Raw genomic sequence first — 21,059 nt, 5'->3', positions numbered from 1 at the left:
TTGCGGAATTCAAGCGCTTTTCCAAGCGATTTGAAGCATCGCTTGGACAAGTGGTTGACAGGTTGGTGCTGCTTATGCAGCAAAATAGTAAAAGATAGAATGTTTAAAAAAAATTAATATGTATATACTCACCTTCTGTCGGCCCCCGATCTCCTCAGCGGTGCTCCCAGTCCGTTTCGTTCCGAGGTGTGCTTTGCGAGAATGACCTTTGTGACGTCACGCAACCGCGACGTCGCAAAGGTCATTTTGTCGCTGAGGACCGGGAAGACTCCAGGGTCCGACAGAGGGTAAGTATATCCCTATTTTTTATTTTAATTCTATTTTTAACAAATATGGTACCCATCCGCACATGAAACGCTCACTTTACGCATGGTGGGCATAGTGACATGCGTAAAGTAAGCGTTTCAATGCAAATCTTAAGGTGGCGGAATCACCACGATTCTACAAAATTAATGGACATGCTGCGGATTTTTCCGCAATGCGATTCCGCAGCGGAAAAATCCGCAGCATTGGCACAGCAACTGCGGAATCCCATAGGATTGCATGGGATGCATTTTAACTAGCGTTTTTAAGCTTAACTCCCGGAGCTTTTTGCAATTTTTCGTTTTTCGCTCCCCTTCTTTCCAGAGCCATAACTTTTTTTATTTTCTCCTACGCCTCATTGGGGGACACAGGGCCATGGACCATGGGTGTTATGCTGCTTACCACTAGGTGGACACTAAGTGAACACAGAAAAATTAACTTCTCCTCTGCAGTATACACCCTCTCGCTGGCTGAGATTTCCCCAGTTCTTGCTTAGTGTCTGTAGGAGGCACTTGGGTCTGGCTTCAGACCCCACCGTTTTTATTTTCCTTTTGAATTTTTTCTGTAGATTATTTTTTAACTAACATAGTTAAGGGGGCAATGGACCTTTTTTTTATGGGGTCCGATCTCCCCTGAAGCATCAACAAGCGAGAACGCAGAGTATACCTCCCCGTGCCCGCTCCTGCGACGAAGGGGTCATGCCGAGGCTCATTTATGGCGACTGTCCCTGCCGGTTCCGGTCTCCCAACGGCAGCAGAGGCAAATGGAGGCTATCCTTCATGTTTCCTCCCCCGGACCCATCCTGCAGCCCAATTATGCAAGTGGCAACCTCTCCATCCTCCTGTGTAAAGGGGGATCGATTGAGCAATATACCTTTAAGACCAGCGCAGCTCCAGCTCTATGCCGCCTCCGTGAGTATGACGGGCTGATCCGGACGGCTTGTCACGGCACAGCTGTCATGACCGTGCAGTGGGTCCTGTTCCCTGGGGGGCAGGGGGGGAGGCGCTAATCTGGCGTCCAGCGGCTTTTGTGCTGTGTCCGGCCGCGGCCTCTCTTCAGCCGGCGCGCATCGCCGGCGGCCGTCATAAATTGAGCCTCCGGCTTCTAGCCGGCCTAGGCCGCAGACCCATAGAGCCGCCCACCGCGAGTGAGTGCCGCCCACGTTACTGGCACTTGTCGTGCTGAACGAGAAGCACCTTCCTAATCTTGGTGGCCATACCTTTTTTCACTCAGCCTGCTTCCTGACTGCTGAAAGGGGCACTTATTGCTGCATGAATAACGCTGAAAGGAGCCTCAAAGGGACTGCGGAGAACACAATTCTCCCCCTGGGGACATCAGGACCAGGACCTGAGTAAGCTGCACTGTGCCACAGCAGTGACATTAACCCCTTCTCTGCTCATTCACATTATCTGCAGCCCAGGCTCTGCCTATAACCCTTTGGGGGCGCTATGTCTCAATCTAAGGAAGCCAAAAGGGCTACCAAGAAACACCCTGCGTTCTTTACCTCTTGTGCCACTTACAAAACTGCTTTGCTTTGCCCAGTGCTCAAGCTAGTCCATTATGCACGGATTGCGTCCTGGCTTGTGCTCAAACGCCGTCCGCAGCTGCTGCCGTGCCCTCTGCGTTTAGTCCTCTTGAGTGGACGGCGTCCCTGTCACAGTCTGTGGAGTCTCTGACCAAGGCTATTGACTCCCTCTGGGACTCCTCTTTAAGTCAGAACCGATTGATACCGACCAAGGAGGGCTCTGGCGACGGTCGGGAACCGTCCACCAGCAGGGGCCGTACTTGGTCAAGGGATGGTCAGGTCTCTAGAAAGCGAAGCTCGCGCTTCGCCATCTGCGAGTTCTGTTTGTTTCTCTCCCTCTCCTAATGTCTGCAGCAAACATGACTCTGAATACGAGTCTGACACGTCATTACCTCAGGACACCCCGAATGACCATGAATCGCTTGATTCTCTTATAGAGTCAGTCAACAAGATTCTGAGGTTGGATGAGGAAAATATTTCTCTTTCCCCCATGACGGCACCACGGAGAGAGGGATCCGCCCTCAGGGACAGGAAACCTATAGATGAAAAAGGCGGTACCTCTCTCCCACATCAGTTGGTTTCCTGTCCCTGACGGGGAACCTACAGCACGTACCTGGAAGTCGTCGCAGGATTCCAGGGACCGATCCAGACCGGCAATAAGGCAGTGGGTCGATGGGCCCACCATCGGGGTCGGCGGGCCTTGAGGGTGAGTGGGGAGAGGCAGTGAAGAATCCAGGAAGTCTGCCGATCTCGGGAAAAAAAAGGGAAAAGGAAAAAAAAAGGGGCCTCCTGCAGTATAGTGACGCCCAGCCGATCTGATAAGGGGCAGGTGGCGGCGGTCACCAAGGGCCATACAGCAGAGCCTGCCATACCCGGGACGGAGGGGGGCCACCGAGAGTCGGGAAGCGGGCAGGCCTCTGCAGCACACGGCGGGGGCGGCCACCGGAGCCAGGTGTGCAGCGCCGGAAGGCCGCAGGAAACTGGGGCCGGACGCGCGGTACACCAGAGGATGGGGGCGCGCACGTGTGCCATGTCAGCTTCCTTAAGGGAAAGGGAGCGCGGTGCACCGCTGGGTGATCGCGCGGTGCGCATGCGCGAAACTTCCAGAGGGCCGCGGTACTTCCGGCGGGGCACAGGGATCCCTGGGAAGGGGGCGGCGGAGCGAAATTTAAAAAAAAAAATAAAAAAATGAAGCTTTAAAAAGCACGCTGGAAAAGAAAGAAGCGGTCACCATGAGTGGGAAACCGCAGAAGAAGGAGACTCGGAGGCGGTCCCCGAAGCAGGGACCATAGCAAACGCAGGAACAGAGCCAACAGCGCCAGCGCGACTCTTCCCAGCAGCGCAGCAGCAGCGGTCACACGAGATCGCGGCGCAGCCAAAGCTCCACTATGGCAGCACAGCCAGAAGTGGATTCAGCAGATAATCCCTACGCCCGAGACGGTATCGTTCGTTCCACGGGGGGTGAGTGATCTCCGTGAATGCCGTCTGCTAATTTGCGACTTAATTTTTCTTTTTCAGGGGCGTAAATGCACTACCAAATCTAAACACGTGGTATGTGCTTATATGCACAGAGGAACTACCCCCTAAATGAGAGAAAAGCTCTGTGCGGCTTGCATAGAGCAGACAATACAAGAGGTATCCCCAGGGTTTGCCTTAGACCTCAAAGCATTAATAAAAATTCATATCGAAGACGCCCTTAAGGGCGCCAGGACCTCAAAGAAGAAACGTCGGTCCAGGCATAGATCCCCAGAGTCGAGCATCAGTGAGTCGGAAAGTCAACTAACCAACTCAAGTGATTCATCATCCTCCCAATCCTCTTCGTCATCCTCAGAAGGGGGACGCAGCTGCTTTCCCATTGAGGAGACGGACGCCCCGGTAAAGGCCGTGAGAACAACTATGGGGCTGGTAGACGAATGGCCCAAGAAAACAACCCAAGATATAATATTCGGAGGGCTAGAGCAAAAGAAACGGAGGGTTTTTCCGATTAATGAGAAAATCCACTCCCTCATCAAGCGAGAGTGGAAAAAGCCAGACAAAAAAGTCCTCCTAACACCAAAGAGAAAATATCCCTTTGACGACCCGGCCTGCTCCTTTTGGAACAAAGCTCCTAAGTTAGATGTAGCGGTAGCAAAAGCCTCTAAAAAGTTTGCCCTGCCCTTCGAAGACATGGGCACCCTGAAGGACCCAATGGATAAGAAGGCTGAAACTTTCTTAAAAAGCGCTTGGAAATCAGCAGGAGGGGGGGCTAAAACCAGCCATAGCAGCCACATTTACGGTACGGGCCCTGATGGTATGGCTGGACCATTTAGATTCCCAAATAAAGGAGAAGGTCCCGAGGGAAACGATACAGAGGTCAGTTTCCGTAATGAAGGGAGCAGCAGCGTTTCTGGCGGATGCGTCGGTAGACTCAACCAGACTGGCAGCCAGGACAGCGGTCTTTTCAAATGCCGCAAGACGCGCCTTATGGCTGAAATGCTGGCCTGGAGATTTGCAGACGAAAGCCAAATTGTGCGCAATCCCGTGCGAGGGGGAATTCTTGTTTGGCCCGATACTGGACACGACATCTTGGACAAGGCCGGGGACAAGAAAAAAATCCTTTCCCGGGATCCCCAGCCAGTCATACAAACGACCCTTTCGGAATAGGAGGTTTATGCTGCGGAAGCCCCCAAAAGGGAACAAAGAAGGTTGGGAGGACAGAAGGAACAAGAGTAAAGGCTTTATGTTTAACAAACCCCCCGACAACAAGAAGCCACAATGAAGGTACTCCCCGGGTCGGGGGAAGATTATCATACTTTCTCCAGGCCTGAGAGAAAATATCCGCGAGTTCTTGGATACTGGACATAATAAAGGAAGGTCTGAGGCTAAAATTCATTTGCCTCCCAAACAGCTCTTTCGTAATAACCCCTCAAAGGACATCACAAGAGCAGCTTGCTCTACAACAAGAGATAGCGAACCTAAGGGAGAAAAGCGTGTTACAAGAAGTCCCCTACCAAGACAGGGCCAAAGGCTTCTTCTCCCCTCTTTTCCTTCGCAAGAAACCAGACGGATCGTACAGGGTGATCATAAATCTGTAAAGGCTGAACAAATTTCTAGAAATTCAGCACTTCAAAATGGAGAAGATAAAATCTTGTATAAAAATGCTTCCCCCAGCCTACTTCATGGACGTATTAGACTTGAGGGACGCATATTATCATGTGCCTATCCACAGAGACCACAGGAAATACCTCAGAGTAGCGGTGACGATTCAGGGGGAGTTAAAACATTATCAGTTCAGAGCCCTCCCCTTCGGGCTAGCCATTGCTCCAAGGGTATTCACAAAGGTAATGTCAGAGGTAATGGCCCATATAAGAGAGCAAAACATTCTGATAGTCCCATACCTGGACGATCTCTTAATAATAGGGGTCACCTCTCACCACTGCAATCAACAACTGGACATAGTCATGAGGTCCCTACTGAGTCTAGGGTGGATGCTGAAATTACCCAAGTCCAAACTCGTACCGAGTCAGGTACAGGAGTATTTGGGGATAACACTGGATTCAATCGAACCGAAATGTTATCTGCCGCAGGCAAAGGTTCAAAAAATGACACAAATGGCGTCACAAATGATAGCCTCCCCAAACACTACCCTGAGAAAAGCGATGTCACTGTTAGGATCCATGACAGCCTGCATGCCAGCAGTTCAGTGGGCTCAGAGCCATACTCAAGACTTACAATGGGAAATATTAAACGCAAACACTTCCCTACACGAGAATTTAGACATGTAGTTAAACATCTCACCAGAAACAAAACATTCCTTAACGTGGTGGACAATTCCAGCCAACCTAGTCAAGGGGGTTCCTTGGACATTGCCTGCGACAAAGGTCCTAACTACAGACGCAAGCCCCTGGGGGTGGGGTGCACATCTAGACAACCAAGTGGCACAGGGGGCCTGGGACCAGGGAAGAAAGTCCTCTTCCTCAAATATGAGGGAGCTGCTGGCAGTAAAACTAGCTCTCAATCATTTTCTGGACTCTCTTCGTTCCCATCACGCAAGGGTCTTCTCAGACAATCAGGTAGTGGTGGCATACCTAAACCACCAGGGGGGAACCAGATCTCGACCACTGATGGAGGTAACAAAATCCATCTTCCACTTGGCAGAGCACAATCTAGAGTCCCTGACAGCCCTTCACATAAAAGGTGCAGAAAATCGAACGGCGGACTTTTTAAGCAGAACACGTCTAAAACAGGGGGAGTGGGAACTAAGCCAGCTAATCTTCAACCAGATCGTGAAACTCTGGAGCCGGCCACAAATAGACTTATTTGAGAACAGTCAGAACTGGAAGCTGGAAACCTTCAGCTCATTCAATCCCCGGGGGGGCCCAGTAGCGCTAGACGCTTTCACGATACCCTGGGGTTATCAGCTGGCCTACGCCTTCCCACCAATATCTCTCATCCCCTTAGTACTGAGGAAAATACGGGAAGACAAGGCAACGGTAGTGGTAATAGCGCCCTTCTGGCTGAGGAGAATGTCCGTAACGGATCCCTGGGTTCTACCAGAAACTCCAGGCCTGCTATCCCAGGGACCAGTGTATCACCCCCACATAAAAAATCTACACAAGACAGCTTGGCTTTTGAGAGGGAGCTCCTAAGTAACAAGGGCTTGTCGTCAAACTTGGTATCCACACTACTACAAAGTAGAAAGCCAGTAACCACCAAAGCATATGGCAAAGTGTAGAAGAAGTTCATGTCAGTGTCATGCTCTTACCCAACGGGCGAAATCCCTGTAGCCAAGATTCTGGAATTCCTTCAGAGGGGTTAGAAAAGGGGTTAGCTACCAGCACCTTAAAAGTACAGGTGGCGGCCTTGGGAGTTCTGTATAACCATGACCTAGCCAAAAATAAATGGATTATGAGATTCATTAGAGCCTCAAGTAGGTCCAGGCCGATCCCTCTACACCCCCCCGGGATCTAAACCTGGTGCTAAACGCACTAACCAAATCTCCCTTCGAACCCCTAGCGGAGGCTCCCTTAAAAATATTGTCACTTAAGACTTCCCTCCTCGTAGCCTTAACTTCTGCCCGCCATATTAGTGACATGCAAGCTCTGTCTGCCCACGCACCCTTCACGCAAATTCTGGATGATGGGGTAATTCTTAAAACCGACCCAGCATATCTCCCCAAGGTGTCGTCACGGTCTCATAGGACCCAGGAAATTTCCCTACCCTCTTTCTGCCCCAATCCCAAAAACAAAACAGAAAAGGTGTTGCACACTTTAGATGTAAAAAGATGCCTGGTCCAATATTTAGCAACCACGAGGGAATTTAGGAAGGATAGGGCTCTGTTTGTTTGCTTTCAGGGTCCTCGGAAGGGTCAAAAAGCATCGAAGGCCACACTTGCGAGGTGGATAAGAGAAGCCATCACCCTATCCTACTCCTCTTGCGGGGCGGCCATACCGGAGGACGTAAGGGCCCACTCAACCAGGGCAGTGGCATCATCCTGGGCAGAGAAAGCCGGCGCTTCAATAGATCAGATATGTAGAGCTGCCACTTGGTCTTCCCCCTCTACATTTTTCAACCATTACCATCTAGACTTGACCTCCTCTTCAGATCTCACCTTTGGGAAAAGGGTTCTGGAGGCGGTGGTCCCTCCCTAGATGTACAATCTTTGTAATTCTCTCCGTGGTGCCGTCATGGGGGAAAGAGAAAATCGTAGTTACTTACCGATAACGGTATTTCTCTGATCCCATGACGGCACCCGTTACATCCCCTCCCTTTCACACACACAGGTGTGCACATAAGAGTGAGTTAGTTAGCGTTAGTACTTAGCCACGTGGTGCCTTTTTTAAGCTTAATTTGATTAATGTTGGATTTTTTTATATAAAGCCCCCCGTTACACACTGCGATATCGCTGTAAAGTCACCGATTTTGTGACGTTGCAGCGATATTGCTAGCGATATCGCTGCATGTGATACTTACCTCCGAACGCCTCCCCTGCTGGTTATCGCTGATCGCGCAAGAAGCTCCTGGATCATTTCTCGTCGGTCACTTCCTGCTGGGGCTTCCTGTGGCAGCGACGTGTGGAGCCGGGCGGGAGGACGTCAGGATCGCCGCGTCTGACAGGTAAGTAGCAATCCCCGTCCCCAGCGATGTCGCTGGTGAGATCTGCCTGTGTGGCAGCTCACTAGCGACCACCTAGCGATGCACCAGCGATCCTGACCGTGTCATATCGCTAGTCAGGATCGCTGGTGCATCGCTAGGTGTAACGGTACCCTTACAGTTTGAGTTGCAGCTGAGAGTTCTGTGTAATGCTCTGTAAACCAACTGATGTGGGAGAGAGGTACTGCCTTTTTCATCTGTAGGTTTCCTGTCCCTGAGGGTGGATCCCTCTCTCCGTGGTGCCGTCATGGGATCAGAGAAATACCGTTATCGGTAAGTAACTACAATTTTCCGCTCCGGAACACGTTGTGTACTTTAAGAAGACTAAACGTGTGAGCAGGTTATTTGCCAGCCATCTTGAGTTTAAGGGCATTGTCCAAAGACATAGGGTCTGGCCAGTAAACTGTTCTCAGGTCAAAAGCCTATTGAGGCTAAATACCCTTATGCTCCAGAGCTAATGAAGGTTTGGTTACAATCTCCTTCTGTGAATACTTTCTATATTGCTTCCAAAACACTCCTATCCATTTCTGACGTTTCTTCAGTCAAAAATCCCACTGACCATCAAATTGACTACCCACCATCAAATTGACTACCTTGCTCGCTCAGTTTTTGAGGCTTCAGGAGCGGGTGCGCTTTCCATCTTTCGCGGCGACTTCGGTGGCTAAGGCTATGGCCGCTTGGGCAGAGGTGTTAGTCACAGCCATTCAGGATTGCAACCTTCCTTCCGGTTTTCTGGACTTGGCTTGTGTTTTTGTTTTATCCTCCTCCGGTGACTCATTCATAACAATTGACTACCTTGCCCACTCAGTTTTTGAAGCTTCAGGAGCGGCGCTTTTTCCATCTTTCATGGCGACTTTGGTCACTAAGGCAATGGCCGCTTGGGCAGAAGTCTTAATTACTGCCTTCCAGGGTACCAATCTTCCTCCGGAGGCAGCCAGCCTCGCCAGTCAGTTCACGCAGGAGACTTTGTAGTGGACGCTTCTTTAGATGCCGCCAATTGCGATACACAGGCAGCCGTGAATGCAATCTCCATTAGAAGGGCCCTATGACTCCGCGACTGGCAGGCAGACCCCGCTTCCAAAAGATCATTGACTTCTCTGCCTTATCAAACTTGTTGTCTATTTGGAGAGAAACTGGATCAGCTCATTTCTTAAACGGGGGGATGAGTAAATTCCTTCCCCAACAAAGGCCCATCCGGTCGTTTCGGAATCAACAGCCGTCTCGTTTTTGGCCTTTTCGCAGCAATTCCAGTTGGTCCTCCACAACCTTCTCTTCTGGATCATGTCGGACCTCGCGTGGAGACAGATTCTCAGGTCTCATACAGACCTAACCGCACCTGGAAACCCCAGCCAAGTGCATCAGGAACTAAGGGAGCCACATCCCGTAGCTCCTCTGCACAATGACTCGTTGCGGTGTCTGGCGGACACCAACAAAGTAGCCCCCCCCCAAAAAAAAAAAAAAAGCAAAGACAGCGCTGCAAAGGGACGGAGTCATTATTCCGGTTCCTCACGAAAAAAGGTTCAAGGGGTTTTATTCAAACCTTTTTGTGGTTCTGAACAAGGACGGAACGATGCGGCCCATACTGGACCTCAAGCTGTTAAATCAGTTTATCAGGGTACGGTGATTCAGAATGGAATCTCTCCGTTCTGTCGTCGCCTCCCACCAACAGTTCCTGCGCTTCGCAATTTGCGAGGAACACTTACAGTTTGTTGCCTTGCCTTTCAGACTCGCCACCGCCCTCAGAGTCTTTACCAAGGTCATGGCCATTTTTCACGCTCAGGGAGTGGTGGTAAATCCCTATCTGGAAGACCTACTGATCAAAGGCCCGTCCCTTCCAGCCTGCGAGGAATCCATAGGTATCACAGTGAATACACTTTCTTGTCTGTGTTGGAAGATAAACTTTGAAAAGTCTTCTCCAGCATCGGCTCAGCAAATTTCCTTTTTGGGAATGATCTTGGACACTTCCCGCGGGTTGGTCATTCTCCCTCCAGAAAAGAGCACGGAGTCTTTCCCGACCAGTTCCTCACTCCATACGTTTCAGCATGGGGATTCTCGGAAAGATGGTAGCAGCGATAGAAGCGGTCCCATTCGCACAGTTCCATCTCCGCCCTTTGCAATATGCGCTGCTGTTGGCTTGGGACAAGAACCCGTTCTCCCAAGACCGTCGGTTCCTTCTGTCCTTGCGGGTCAGACAGACCCTCAGGTGGTGGACAAGGAAATCCTCCCTGAATTCCAGGAAAGTCCTTTCTCCTAGTACAATGGTTTTCTTGGCTGGGGTGCGGTTTTCTTCCACCACACAGCACAGGGTCATTGGTCAATTTGAGAGTCACGTCTCCCCATCAACATCTTGGAGATACTGTACGAGCAATCAGGCTAGCCCTACTGAGTTTCCACCATCTCCTTGCAGGTCACCCCATCAGGATCCAATCCGACAACGCCACGGCTGTGGCGTATGTCAACCGTCAGGGGGGTAACCACAGCAGGATACCCATGCACGAAGTGAGTCACATCCTCCGTTGGGCCGAGATGAACCATTCGCCCATTTCGGTGAGCCACGTCCCGGGAGTAGAAAATTGGGCGGCGGATTTTCTCAGTCGCCAGAGCCTTGCCTAAGGAGTGTGGTCTCTTCATCCGGAAGTCTTTCAGCAGATTTGCTGTCGCTGGAGGACTCCGGATGTGGATCTTATGGCCTCAAGACTAAACAACAAAGTTCCCTGGTTCATTGCCCAATCGCGTGATCCAGGTGCCATCGGGGCAGGCGCCCTAGTTCTGCCGTTGCACCGGTTTCGACTTCCTTCCATATTGCAAGTCCTACAATCCGGATTAGTCGGGTCTCGCGCATAGCTCGCTCAAAGGACAAATTTCAGCTTTGTCAGTCCTATTCCAACAAAAGATTGCTGCTAGATTACACGTGAAGACGTTCATTCAGGGAGTTTCCCATGTGACGCCCCCCTATAAAAGGCCGTTGGAATCATGGAATCTTAACTTGGTCCTCGGAGCCTTACAGGAAGCCCCTTTCGAACCACTGCAGGACATATCACTAACCTTTCTTTCTTGGAAGGTGGTTTTCCTAGTAGCGATTACATCAATCAGACTAGTTTCGTAGTAGCTGGCGGCCCTGTCCTGCACTTCCTCCATTCCTGAATTTTCATCAGGACAAGGCAGTTTAGAGGACGTTCCCGTCCTTTCTGCCCAAAGTCGTGTCTTCTCTTCATCTCAATGAGGAGATTGTTTTGCCTTCATTCTGTCCGGCACCAGTCCATGGTATCGAGAAGTCCATCGTATCGAGAAGGCCCTCCACACCCTGGATGTGGTTAGGGCTCTTAGACGGTACATCTCGCGGACGGCTCCCTTCCGCAAGTTAGATCCCCTGTTTGTGCTTCCAGAGGGGCATAGGAAGGGTCTAGCCGCCTCAAAAGCCACGCTAGCCAAGTGGATTCACTTGGCTATTCAGGAAACCTACCGTGTCAGGGGCACACCTATCTCAGCAAGAATTAAGATGCATTCTACTCGATCAGTGGGCGCCTCTTTGGGCCATTCTACACCTGGCATCAGCAGAACTGGTCTGCAAGGCTGCGACTTGGTCCAGCTTTGGTAGTGCTTTGTAAAAGTATGCAAATTCACTCTCAGGCCTCTGCAGATGCAGCTCTTGGCAGGCACATTCTGCAGTTGGCAATACCACAGCGGTAAGCCAGTGGTACATTGGGTATTAGCAGTTGTGATTGCTTCCCACCCAGGGACTGCTTTAGGATGTCCCATGGTCCTGTGTCCCCCAATGAGGCGTAGGAGAAATAGGGATTTTTGCATACTCACCGTAAAATCCTTTTCTCCGAGCCAATCATTGGGAGACACAGGACCATGGGTGTTATGCTGTTTGCCACTAGGAGGACACTTAAGTGAACACAGAAAAATGAACTCCTCCTCTGCAGTATACACCCTCTCGCTGGCTGAGATTTCCCCAGTTCGATGAAACAAAAAAAGCAGTAGGAGTATTAAACCAAGAATAATAAACTATGTCAAAACCTAAGAACGAGACAAGCCAATAGGCTAACAGGGTGGGTGCTGTGTCCCCCAATGATTGGCTTAGAGAAAAGGATTTTACGGTGACTACACACAAAAATCCCTATTTTTCCATCAATGTGGCCATGTGAGGGCTTATTTTTTGTGGGATAAGCTGTATTTTTAAACGACACCATTTGGTTTTACCACGTCGTGTACTCGAACGGGGAAAAAATTCCAGTTGAGGTGAAATTGCAAAAAAAAAGTGCAATCCCACACTTGTTTTTTGCTTGGCTTTTTTGCTAGGTTCACTAAATGCTAAATCTAACCTGCCATTATTATTCTCCAGGTCATTACGAGTTCATAGGCATCAAACATGTCTATGTTCTCTTTTATCTAAGTGGTGAAAATAAAATTCTAAAGTTTGCTAAAAAAAAAAAAAATTGCACAATTTTCTGAGACCCGTAGTGTCTCCATTTTTCATGATCTAGGGTCGAGTGAGGGCTTATTTTTTGCGTGCCGGGTTGACAGTTTTAATGATACCACTTTTGTGCAAATGCGTTCTTTTGATCGTCCGTTATTGCATTTTAACGCAATGTTGCGGCGACCAAGAAAACGTAATTCTGGTGTTTTTAATTTTTTTTTCTCGCTATGCCGTTTAGCGAACGGGTTAATGCTTTTTTTTTTTGATTGGGCGATTCTGAACTCTGCGATACCTAATGTGTGTGTGATTTTTTTTTTTTTTTTTTTTTTTTTTTGATTAGGGTGAAGGGGGGGTGATTTGAACTGTTGAGTTTTTGTATTTTTAAACTTTTTATTTTTTTTAATTTTGGCATGCTTCCATATCCTCCATAGGAGGCTTGAAGCATGCACAACTCTATCGGCTCTGCTACATACGGGCGATGAGCAGATTGCCCGTATGTAGCAGATTTAGTGCAGTGCTTTGAGCACCGGGCGGCGCTCAAAGCGATCTGCCTGCAACAACCATAGAGGTCTCTGAGATCTCTGGTTGTCAGGGCACGTGACGGAGGGTCAGCGATGAGCTCACTTCCAGCCCGGCGGCTGGAAGTGCTATTTAAATGCCCACTGTCAGCTTTGACAGCGGGATTTAACTAGTTAATAGGTGCAGGCGGATGGCTATTCCGCTCGCGCCTATTACGGGCACATGTCAGCTGTTTATAACAGCTGGCATGTCGCGGCTTTGAGGTGGGCTCACCGCCGGAGCCCACCTAATAGCAGGGGATCCTTACCGATGTACTATTCCGTCATCGGTAAGGAAGGGTTAAAAAACACACCGTGGGCACACAGCCTAAGTCATCCACTGATTTTATACATTGTATTAGGCTGGATTCTGGACTGTTCATCTTACCGGTGATTGTCCAGACTGAATACATTGTAATGATCCTTCATCTGTGAGACATCCAGGATGGGGTAAAGGAGGGCTTTCGGTCCGTGTGCGCTGTCAGGTTCTCGCTGCAGACTCTTCACACCTTTGCTTCCCCGCAGCTTGGACGCAGATATCTGGAAGAAATTCCTCTCGCGGCCTGCTCTTCCCTTTATTTTACGGTTACTAAGAGGATTGGCCACACAGCACCCCCCCACACAGGTGAGAGCTCTGTCCCGGTCATCCCCACCACTTCCGGGTTATCTATCCATAACTGTACTGATGATTAGGGTTAGACCCTGAATGCAAAGTGGTCTGCAAACATTCACAAAGGGAGACGCTCAAACAAAAACACCACATGTAGTGCACATCCGCACAGAGTGTTTCAGGAGAGCGGGAGTGCTCATCTCATAAACTCAGTTAAAAAGGCAGGGATCTTCAGCAGCACAGAGTAGCTCAGGATTAGAATATGCTGATCTTGTGGGAGGTCACAAAGGGTTAAGTATTCAGCAGCACAGAGTATGTCAGGAGAGGAGAGCGCTGATCATTTGGATGGTATCACAGACAGAATTACTGAAAAAGGAAGGTCCTCAAGCAGCACGGTGTGTTTCAGGGAAAAATGCTGATAGACTGAAAGTTACATTGAGGAAGGGGCAAGGGCCACAGCAGCACAGTATTTCGTTAGAGGTTTGCTGTTTTTGTGGGGTTTCACACAGTGTTATATAGTGGAAGGAGCCAGGTTCAGGGGAGACTCCCCAGCAGCACAGAGTATGTCAGGAGCGGATGGTTCTGTGTCTTATGTTCAGCCTTCACTCCTCATCCTCTCCGTTATCTAGCAGGCGCTCATTGGCACAGACTCCATCACGAACCTTCACAAGCTGGAGCAGGTGTCCAGCGATGAGGGGATAGGGACCCTTGCAGAAAACCTACTAGAAGCCCTGCGAGAGCACCCCGACGTCAACAAGAAGATCGATGCAGCCAGAAAGGAGACTCGGGCCGAGAAGAAGCGTATGGCCATGGCCATGAGGCAGAAGGCACTGGGAACCCTGGGCATGACTGTAAGCGGATGATGAGCGGCATTGTAGGACGGATGGTAGGGGTGCAATTTCCTCAGTCCATCCTACATACAACTGATTCACAATTCTGCTGGTCCTTATTGGAAACAGTCAGCAAGGTTGTGGAGAGGCCGATCCCCTGATAGCGTCGCTGAGCTCCTATAATGTAGGAGTGGGTGGACAGAGGTATTTCTTACAAGGGTTGTCTAGGCAAAACAAAAACCTTTGCACATCTCCACAGGGACAAAGTGGAGACATCATCATTTTTCCAGCTGCTGGACCGCTGTCACCTTTGGCTGCAGCGGTCAGGTGTCTTTAAGCAGGACATCAGTGGATGTTTTCTGATTACTGGTGGTGTGGCCTGCATTGAGTTGGCAGGCTCATCAAGGTTTTACTTTGCCTTAACAACCCCTTTAAATGCCTTCTAGAATGTGGATCTCTAGTGCAGGGAATGCTGGGAGATGTCAGCTCTGCAGAGAAGTGAATTCTGCTCTGATGCTTGTAGATGAGATTATTGCTTTCTCCTCCAGACCAATGAGAAGGGTCAGGTGGTGACGAAGACTGCTCTTCTGAAGCAGATGGAAGAACTGATCGAGGAGCCCGGACTGACATGCTGCATCTGCAGAGAGGGGTACAAGTTCCAGGTACTGGAGACCATGCCCTCTCTGTCTTGACTCAGAGGGTCCCTCTCTGATGCCCTAGTGGGGCTCCATGAGCTGAAGTTGTCACTGCCCCTGTAAGACTTATCTAGGAAACACCTTTAAGATCTGAGAGTCGTAAATTCTTTTTTTTTTTTTCAGCCGACTAAAGTGCTGGGGATCTACACGTTTACCAAGAGGGTGTCGCTGGAGGAAGCCGAGAATAAGCCCCGCAAGCAGCAGGGGTACAGCACCGTCTCCCACTTCAACATTGTTCACTACGACTGTCACCTGGCAGCAGTGAGGTAGTGTCATCCTCCCGTCACGGGGGGCTGTAGGGTGAACGTCTTCCTTCAGCCAGTTTTTAGGTTGAGTTTGGGGCGTATTGTCCTGACTGTAAGGTTTTGGGGCTCTCGCTCTGCAGATTAGCTCGTGGCCGGGAGGAATGGGAGAGCGCTGCTCTGCAGAACGCCAATACGAAGTGTAACGGCTTGCTGCCTGTCTGGGGTCCCCACGTGCCGGAGTCTGCATTTGCCACGTGTTTGGCAAGGTGAGATATCCGCGTGTCTGCACTGATACCCTGTGATGACCCCACGCAATCTAACTTGCACGATGACACCTCCATCTCCCCCGCAGGCACAATACCTACCTCCAGGAGTGTACAGGGCAGCGGGAGCCCACCTACCAACTCAATATCCACGATCTGAAGCTGCTGTTCCTGAGATTTGCCAACGAGCAGTCATTCAGTGCGGATACTGGGGGAGGGGGAAGGGAGAGCAACATCCATCTCATCCCCTACATCATCCACACCGTGCTGTATGTGCTGAACACGTACGTATCCCAGCTGCACACGCAGCGTCATGAGGGGTTGGTGGAGAAAAGGTACAAGCAAACAGTGGAGCACCATACTGGGGCTGGTAGAGTGGTAGTAAAAGCATGCAGTGTTGCATTATACCGGGGCTGGTGTAGAAATAGTACAAGCTTGCAGGAGGATAGTACAAGCATGCAGCGAGGCGCTATACTGAGGCTGGAAGGGTGACAGTACAAGCATGCAGCGAGGTTCCATACTGAGGCTTGCAGGGGTGATCGCGTGAGTCTGCAGTGATGCGACATACTGGGGTTGGTAGAGTACAAGCGTGTTATTTAATGAAGTCAACTAAATGCTTCTTAAATAACCTGTTTAATGTGTTGTCGATAGAGAGGTTGTGTTATATTCTGGAGTAACAGCTTGTACCAAACGCTCAGCTATGTTGACAGGAAGAGTTTCCAGTATCTAAGTGTAAAGCGGGATCTTCAATTCACTGATGCTGCAGATAAGTCTCATTAACCACTTCATCATTTACTTGGGTGTTACAGAACCCGGGCCATATCACGCGAGGAGAAAAATGTCCAGAATTTCCTAGAACAGCCCAAAGAGAAGTGGGTGGAAAGTGCCTTGGAGGTGGACGGGCCGCATTACTTCACGGTGCTGGCGCTACACCTGCTTCCTACAGAGAAGTGGAAAACCATCCGCATAGAAGTGCTGCGCAGGCTGCTGGTCATCAGCCACGTGCGAGCGGTGCCACCCAGCGGAGCAAACAGGTACGGTACAGGAGCGGCGTCATCAGGATGTACCACAGATACTGCACCAATCATCGGGGGCTGATGGAAGAGCAGCACCTTATAGACGCTGAACTGTGATCTCAGCTCTGGACTGTAGGGCACGGCTCTGTGACCTGTCAAACATCGGGGCCGTGCCCGAAGCACGTTGATCTCAGTACCGGGGTCACAGCACAGCGTCCAGTGGATCCATTAGATGGTAGAATCACTCGGCTGCGGCTCTTCATCCTAGAAGCCAGGCATGTCGTAGTATGTGTACAAGAGGCGCCTGTCTGTGATCGGCTCGCACGCTGCCTGTTGACATTGAGCTTACAGGACATCTCAGGACTGAGGCATGTCCCCAAGGGCTGGGTTAGTGCTGCACAGAGGCAGCAGCAGGAACCCATGAGAAATGTGGTTATACTGGAGCACGGGCCGGCCCAGGAGCAGCGACATGGCTGGGATTCCAGCACTGGGCGAGTCTGTGATGAGCTGACATCTTGCTCTGTAGTCACACAACAGACGGTCTCCTGGGAAGGTGACTTTGTTAATGACTGTCTGCAATTAATAAAGTAGCTAGACGCTCACGCTGCAGTACATGATGCGGGGAGTTGTCTGTAGGTCTCATCCATTATGTATCTGGCACAGATCAGTTTTGGGGGACCATGAAGCTGCTTGTTGTGTGGGCGCTGCTGATCAGAGCCGGAGGATCAGCGTTACTTTCTCTGTTGTCCCTCCATAGATTAACAGACAAATCGGTGAAGGAGTATCCTGTGTATCGCTCCAGCCTCCTCTTCTGGGCCCTGGTGGACCTAATCTACAACATGTTCAAGGTAACACTACGAGACACAGACATATACAGAGCCCCTTTAAGTGACACCTTTCCCAGACGGCTTCTTTAAAGGGTTGAACACCTGATAGGGCTCTGACGCCTCGCTGCTGACCAGCAGAATGTAGTGTCTCTTTACGTTGGCGCTCTGCGTATGATTTTGGCTCGGCTCCACTGTAAACACTGTATGGTTGGCTCGCACGCTGCCTGCTGACATTGAGCTTACCAGACATCTCAGGACTTTAAAGCAGCTCCCCGAGGGTTCGTCTTAGTGCTGCCCTGTAATTTCCACATACCACAGCAATCGCCCCAGGAGACCTTGAGAAATATTTGCAAAATGTATCCATAGAGAATAGGAGGGATCTGCAGTACCTGGCTCAGCCACAAGCAGCCGTAGGGCGCTGTCCCTGGGTAGACAATTAAAGGGCCCCTCCTTTCAGCTGAATGGCCAGGGTGTCCGGAGTCGGGTACTTACTTGATTAGTGGATAAGCCATCACTATTACAAGTCACAAGATTTGTCTCTTAGTAGCTTCCAAGGAGAATCTTAGACTCTTAAAAGGATGGTCGTGCGGTTCGCTGAGTGGACCTCTGCATCATCTCTTGTGTTTTTGTCACACAGAAGGTACCAAACAGTAACACGGAGGGCGGCTGGTCCTACTCCCTGGCAGATTACATCCGGCTCAATGACATGCCCATCTACGAGGCGGCAGACCGGGCCCTGAAGACCTTCCAAGATGAGTTCATGCCCGTAGAGTCCTTCTCCGAGTTCATGGACGTCGCTGGTGAGTAACTGGAGGCCGCTCTCCATATCCAATCCTAATCGTGAACCTCTGCTCTTTCCAAGATCTCTGCTTGCTGTAATTATCCTGAGAGTGAAGTATATGACGTTGCTAAACCTATACACAGCACAGACCTCACTTGTCCTGATGCTTTGCTATAACGTGTCTGCAGTCCTGCTTGTGTGAGGATTGTCTAGACTGGATATACTGTAACAAACCCTCAGCTGCGAGAAGCATTAGATAATAGGTTTTAGAGATCTGGATATTAAAGGGAATCTGTCACCCCTTTTTTTGAATATGAGCTGCCGGTATCGATAATCAGGGGCTTATCTACAGCATTCTGTAATGCTGTAGATAAGCCCCTGATGTAACCTGAAAGAAGAAAAAGGAGTTAGATTACACTCACCGGGGGGGCGCGGTCCGGTCTTGGTCCGATGGGTGTTGTTGTCCGGCGCCTTCCATCTTCATACGATGCCGTCCTCTTCTTTCCTTCCTATCGTGGCTCTGGCGCAGGCGCACTGCTCTGCCCTGTTGAGGGCAGAGCAGAATACTGCAGTGCGCAGGTGTCGGACCTCTCCCGGAGCCTGCGCACTGCAGGGCTCTGCTCGGCTCTGCTCTGCCCTCAACAGGGCAGAGCAGTGTGCCTGCACAGGAGCCAAGACAGGAATGAAAGAAGAGGACGGCATTGTATGAAGATGGGAGGCGCCAGACCGGACGGCTACAACCATCGGACCGGAACGAACACCAGGGTGAGTATAATCTAAGGGCCCCGTCACACATAGCGACTCACCAGCGATCCCGACAATGATATCAACTTGTTAGGATCGCTGGTGAGTCGCTACATGATCGCTGGTGACCTGTCAAACAGGCAGCTTCACCAGCGATCAGCACCAGCGACGCCGAGCGCGCGGCGTCGCTGTTACGTTAGTTACCAGCGCGCTGGTAACTAAGGTACACATCGGGTTTCTAAGCGGCGTGCGTCACTTAGAAACCCGATGTGTACCTTGGCTACCAGCTCCCTGCATCAGTGTGCTGGTAACTAAGGTACACATCTGGTTTCTAAGCACTGCGCGGTGCTTAGAAACCCTGCGTTTACCTTAGTTACTAGCGTGCTGATCGCTGGTCTCCCGCCTGTCACACGCAGCGATGCGTGCTGGCCAGCGGGAGACCAGCGATCAAAAAAATGTCTTGGCTATTCCAGGACGATCAGCGATAACCGGCAGGGGGGCTAGACGCTGGTCAGTGTCACACAGCGATTTCGCTGATGAGATCGCTGTTGCGTCACAAAACTTGTGACTCAACAGCGTTCACGCTAGCGAGATCGCTATGTGTGACGGTGGCTTAACTTTTTTTTTTTCTTATCTTTCAGGTTACATCAGGGGCTTATTTACAGCATTACAGAATGCTGTAGATAAGCCCCTGATGTCGGTGCTGGCAGCTCATATTTGAAAAAAGGGGTTACAGATTCCCTTTAAAGAGCTGAACCACAAAATGCAGTAGAAAGTTGTGGAACTTTTTATTTTACTTCTGAATGTAATTGTTTTTGTTTTTTCCTTCTCAGGGCTTTTATCAGAAGTAGATGACCCTGAGCAGTTCCTCAAGGATCTCCTGAACTCTGTTCCCTGACTCCTCAGTTCTTGATGTGGGGGCGCTCCACATTCCTCCCCGCCTCTTGCAGTAATTTGTGGTTTTCCTCCATCTTGTATTTCTGGTGTTTCTAGGGGGGGAGGCGTGAAGCGTGTTTATCACCATCGGCCGCTGCCGCGCATTTCGCCGTTCCTATATATACTTTTATATCTTGAGTTTTAGAATCGGCCGCTGTTGTGTTTTGTTTTTTTTTTGTTTGTTTTTTTCTCTTTTGTTTTGGGTGCATTTTTGTGGATTTGGGACATTACTGCTGATGAAAATCCCAGGAGGAACTGGACTGTCCCTCAACCCCCGCATGCATGAAATTTTCAGCCCACCAAAGACAAAGCTGCATGCGGGAAAAAAAACGTCTCCCATCATGTGACAACAACGGGGCGGCCTCGTGTGTAGAGTGGACTGCTCCAAGGTTGTCAGTAGGAGACCCCAATCATTTCCACTTATGACAATCTGAATCTGGCGGAGACGGTCAGTCATTTGTCGTTCTGGAGCGGAGGCTCTGCACTTCGGTGGGGGAAATCACCTCCTCGGCCAACAATATAATCGCAACTTCTTGTTTTCTGCTTGATAAAATAAAATCTCATCATAAATCTTCTGTTTTGACTGCACTGATACACTGTAGCAAACTGAGCAGAGAGATCTGTGCTGCTTACAGGTGATTGCCTAGACTTGGATATGTTGTAACAAGCTGAAGTATCTGGTCTGAAAGAGTTTACAGGTTCTGGGTATAAACAATTGTTCCTATTGACAGCAAGCAGATCTTGGTAATGGTGAGGAGTTGGGATACAAAGTAGGTTAGAAAGTTACAAACCTCCTTCTTGGTTCGGATTTGGAAGTGATTACCATTGAAATTAAGTAATTAATAAATGGCAGTGGAGCGGTCCGGGTGCGGAGCCGACGGGCAGGCGTGTTCCTTAATCTGCTTCACAGCTGTGGGCGGCATCGGGCGTGTCCTTTGCCAGGATAACCCCTCAGACCTGATGCCACCTATATGCCAAATAATCTGTGACGGACGCATCCCATCTGTTCCTGGGACAGCAGGGTGACTACCAGTATGACTGCCATGGCCGGGCTGGTCGTTTTCGCCAAGATTTCCCATACACTATTACCGTCTCTGACATGAAAACAAGACCCTCCTCACTGTATCTTATGATCTGCGGCCAAGAGATTTGTGCAGACAGCGAGGACAGAT

General features: G+C 50.1%; 1 protein-coding gene across 14 annotated transcripts in view; it reads left to right on the top strand.

Annotated features, from left to right (window-relative positions):
* The window catches only part of UBR4 (ubiquitin protein ligase E3 component n-recognin 4), a 134,137-nt gene extending 113,680 nt beyond the window's left edge, over positions 1-20,457 (top strand). For 9 of the 14 annotated variants that reach the window (XM_073570312.1, XM_073570307.1, XM_073570310.1 and 6 more), the window contains 10 exons: positions 13,466-13,565; positions 14,180-14,401; positions 14,929-15,042; positions 15,199-15,341; positions 15,461-15,586; positions 15,673-15,867; positions 16,393-16,617; positions 17,357-17,447; positions 18,064-18,226; positions 19,785-20,457. In XM_073570312.1, coding sequence (XP_073426413.1) covers positions 13,466-13,565; positions 14,180-14,401; positions 14,929-15,042; positions 15,199-15,341; positions 15,461-15,586; positions 15,673-15,867; positions 16,393-16,617; positions 17,357-17,447; positions 18,064-18,226; positions 19,785-19,849 — 1,444 coding nt within the window. In that variant the 3' untranslated portion in view covers positions 19,850-20,457. The remainder of the gene's footprint in view (positions 1-13,465; positions 13,566-14,179; positions 14,402-14,928; positions 15,043-15,198; positions 15,342-15,460; positions 15,587-15,672; positions 15,868-16,392; positions 16,618-17,356; positions 17,448-18,063; positions 18,227-19,784) is intronic. The other 5 variants (XM_073570313.1, XM_073570316.1, XM_073570314.1 and 2 more) reach the window with 1 other exon arrangement.
* Positions 20,458-21,059: the final 602 nt, after the last annotated feature.

Source organism: Dendrobates tinctorius, unplaced genomic scaffold (assembly GCF_039654945.1).
Source record: "Dendrobates tinctorius isolate UK_male_01 unplaced genomic scaffold, ASM3965494v1 ptg000028l, whole genome shotgun sequence".
Classification (NCBI taxonomy): Eukaryota; Metazoa; Chordata; class Amphibia; order Anura; family Dendrobatidae; genus Dendrobates; species Dendrobates tinctorius.
This window is presented reverse-complemented; position numbering and strand designations above follow the sequence as displayed.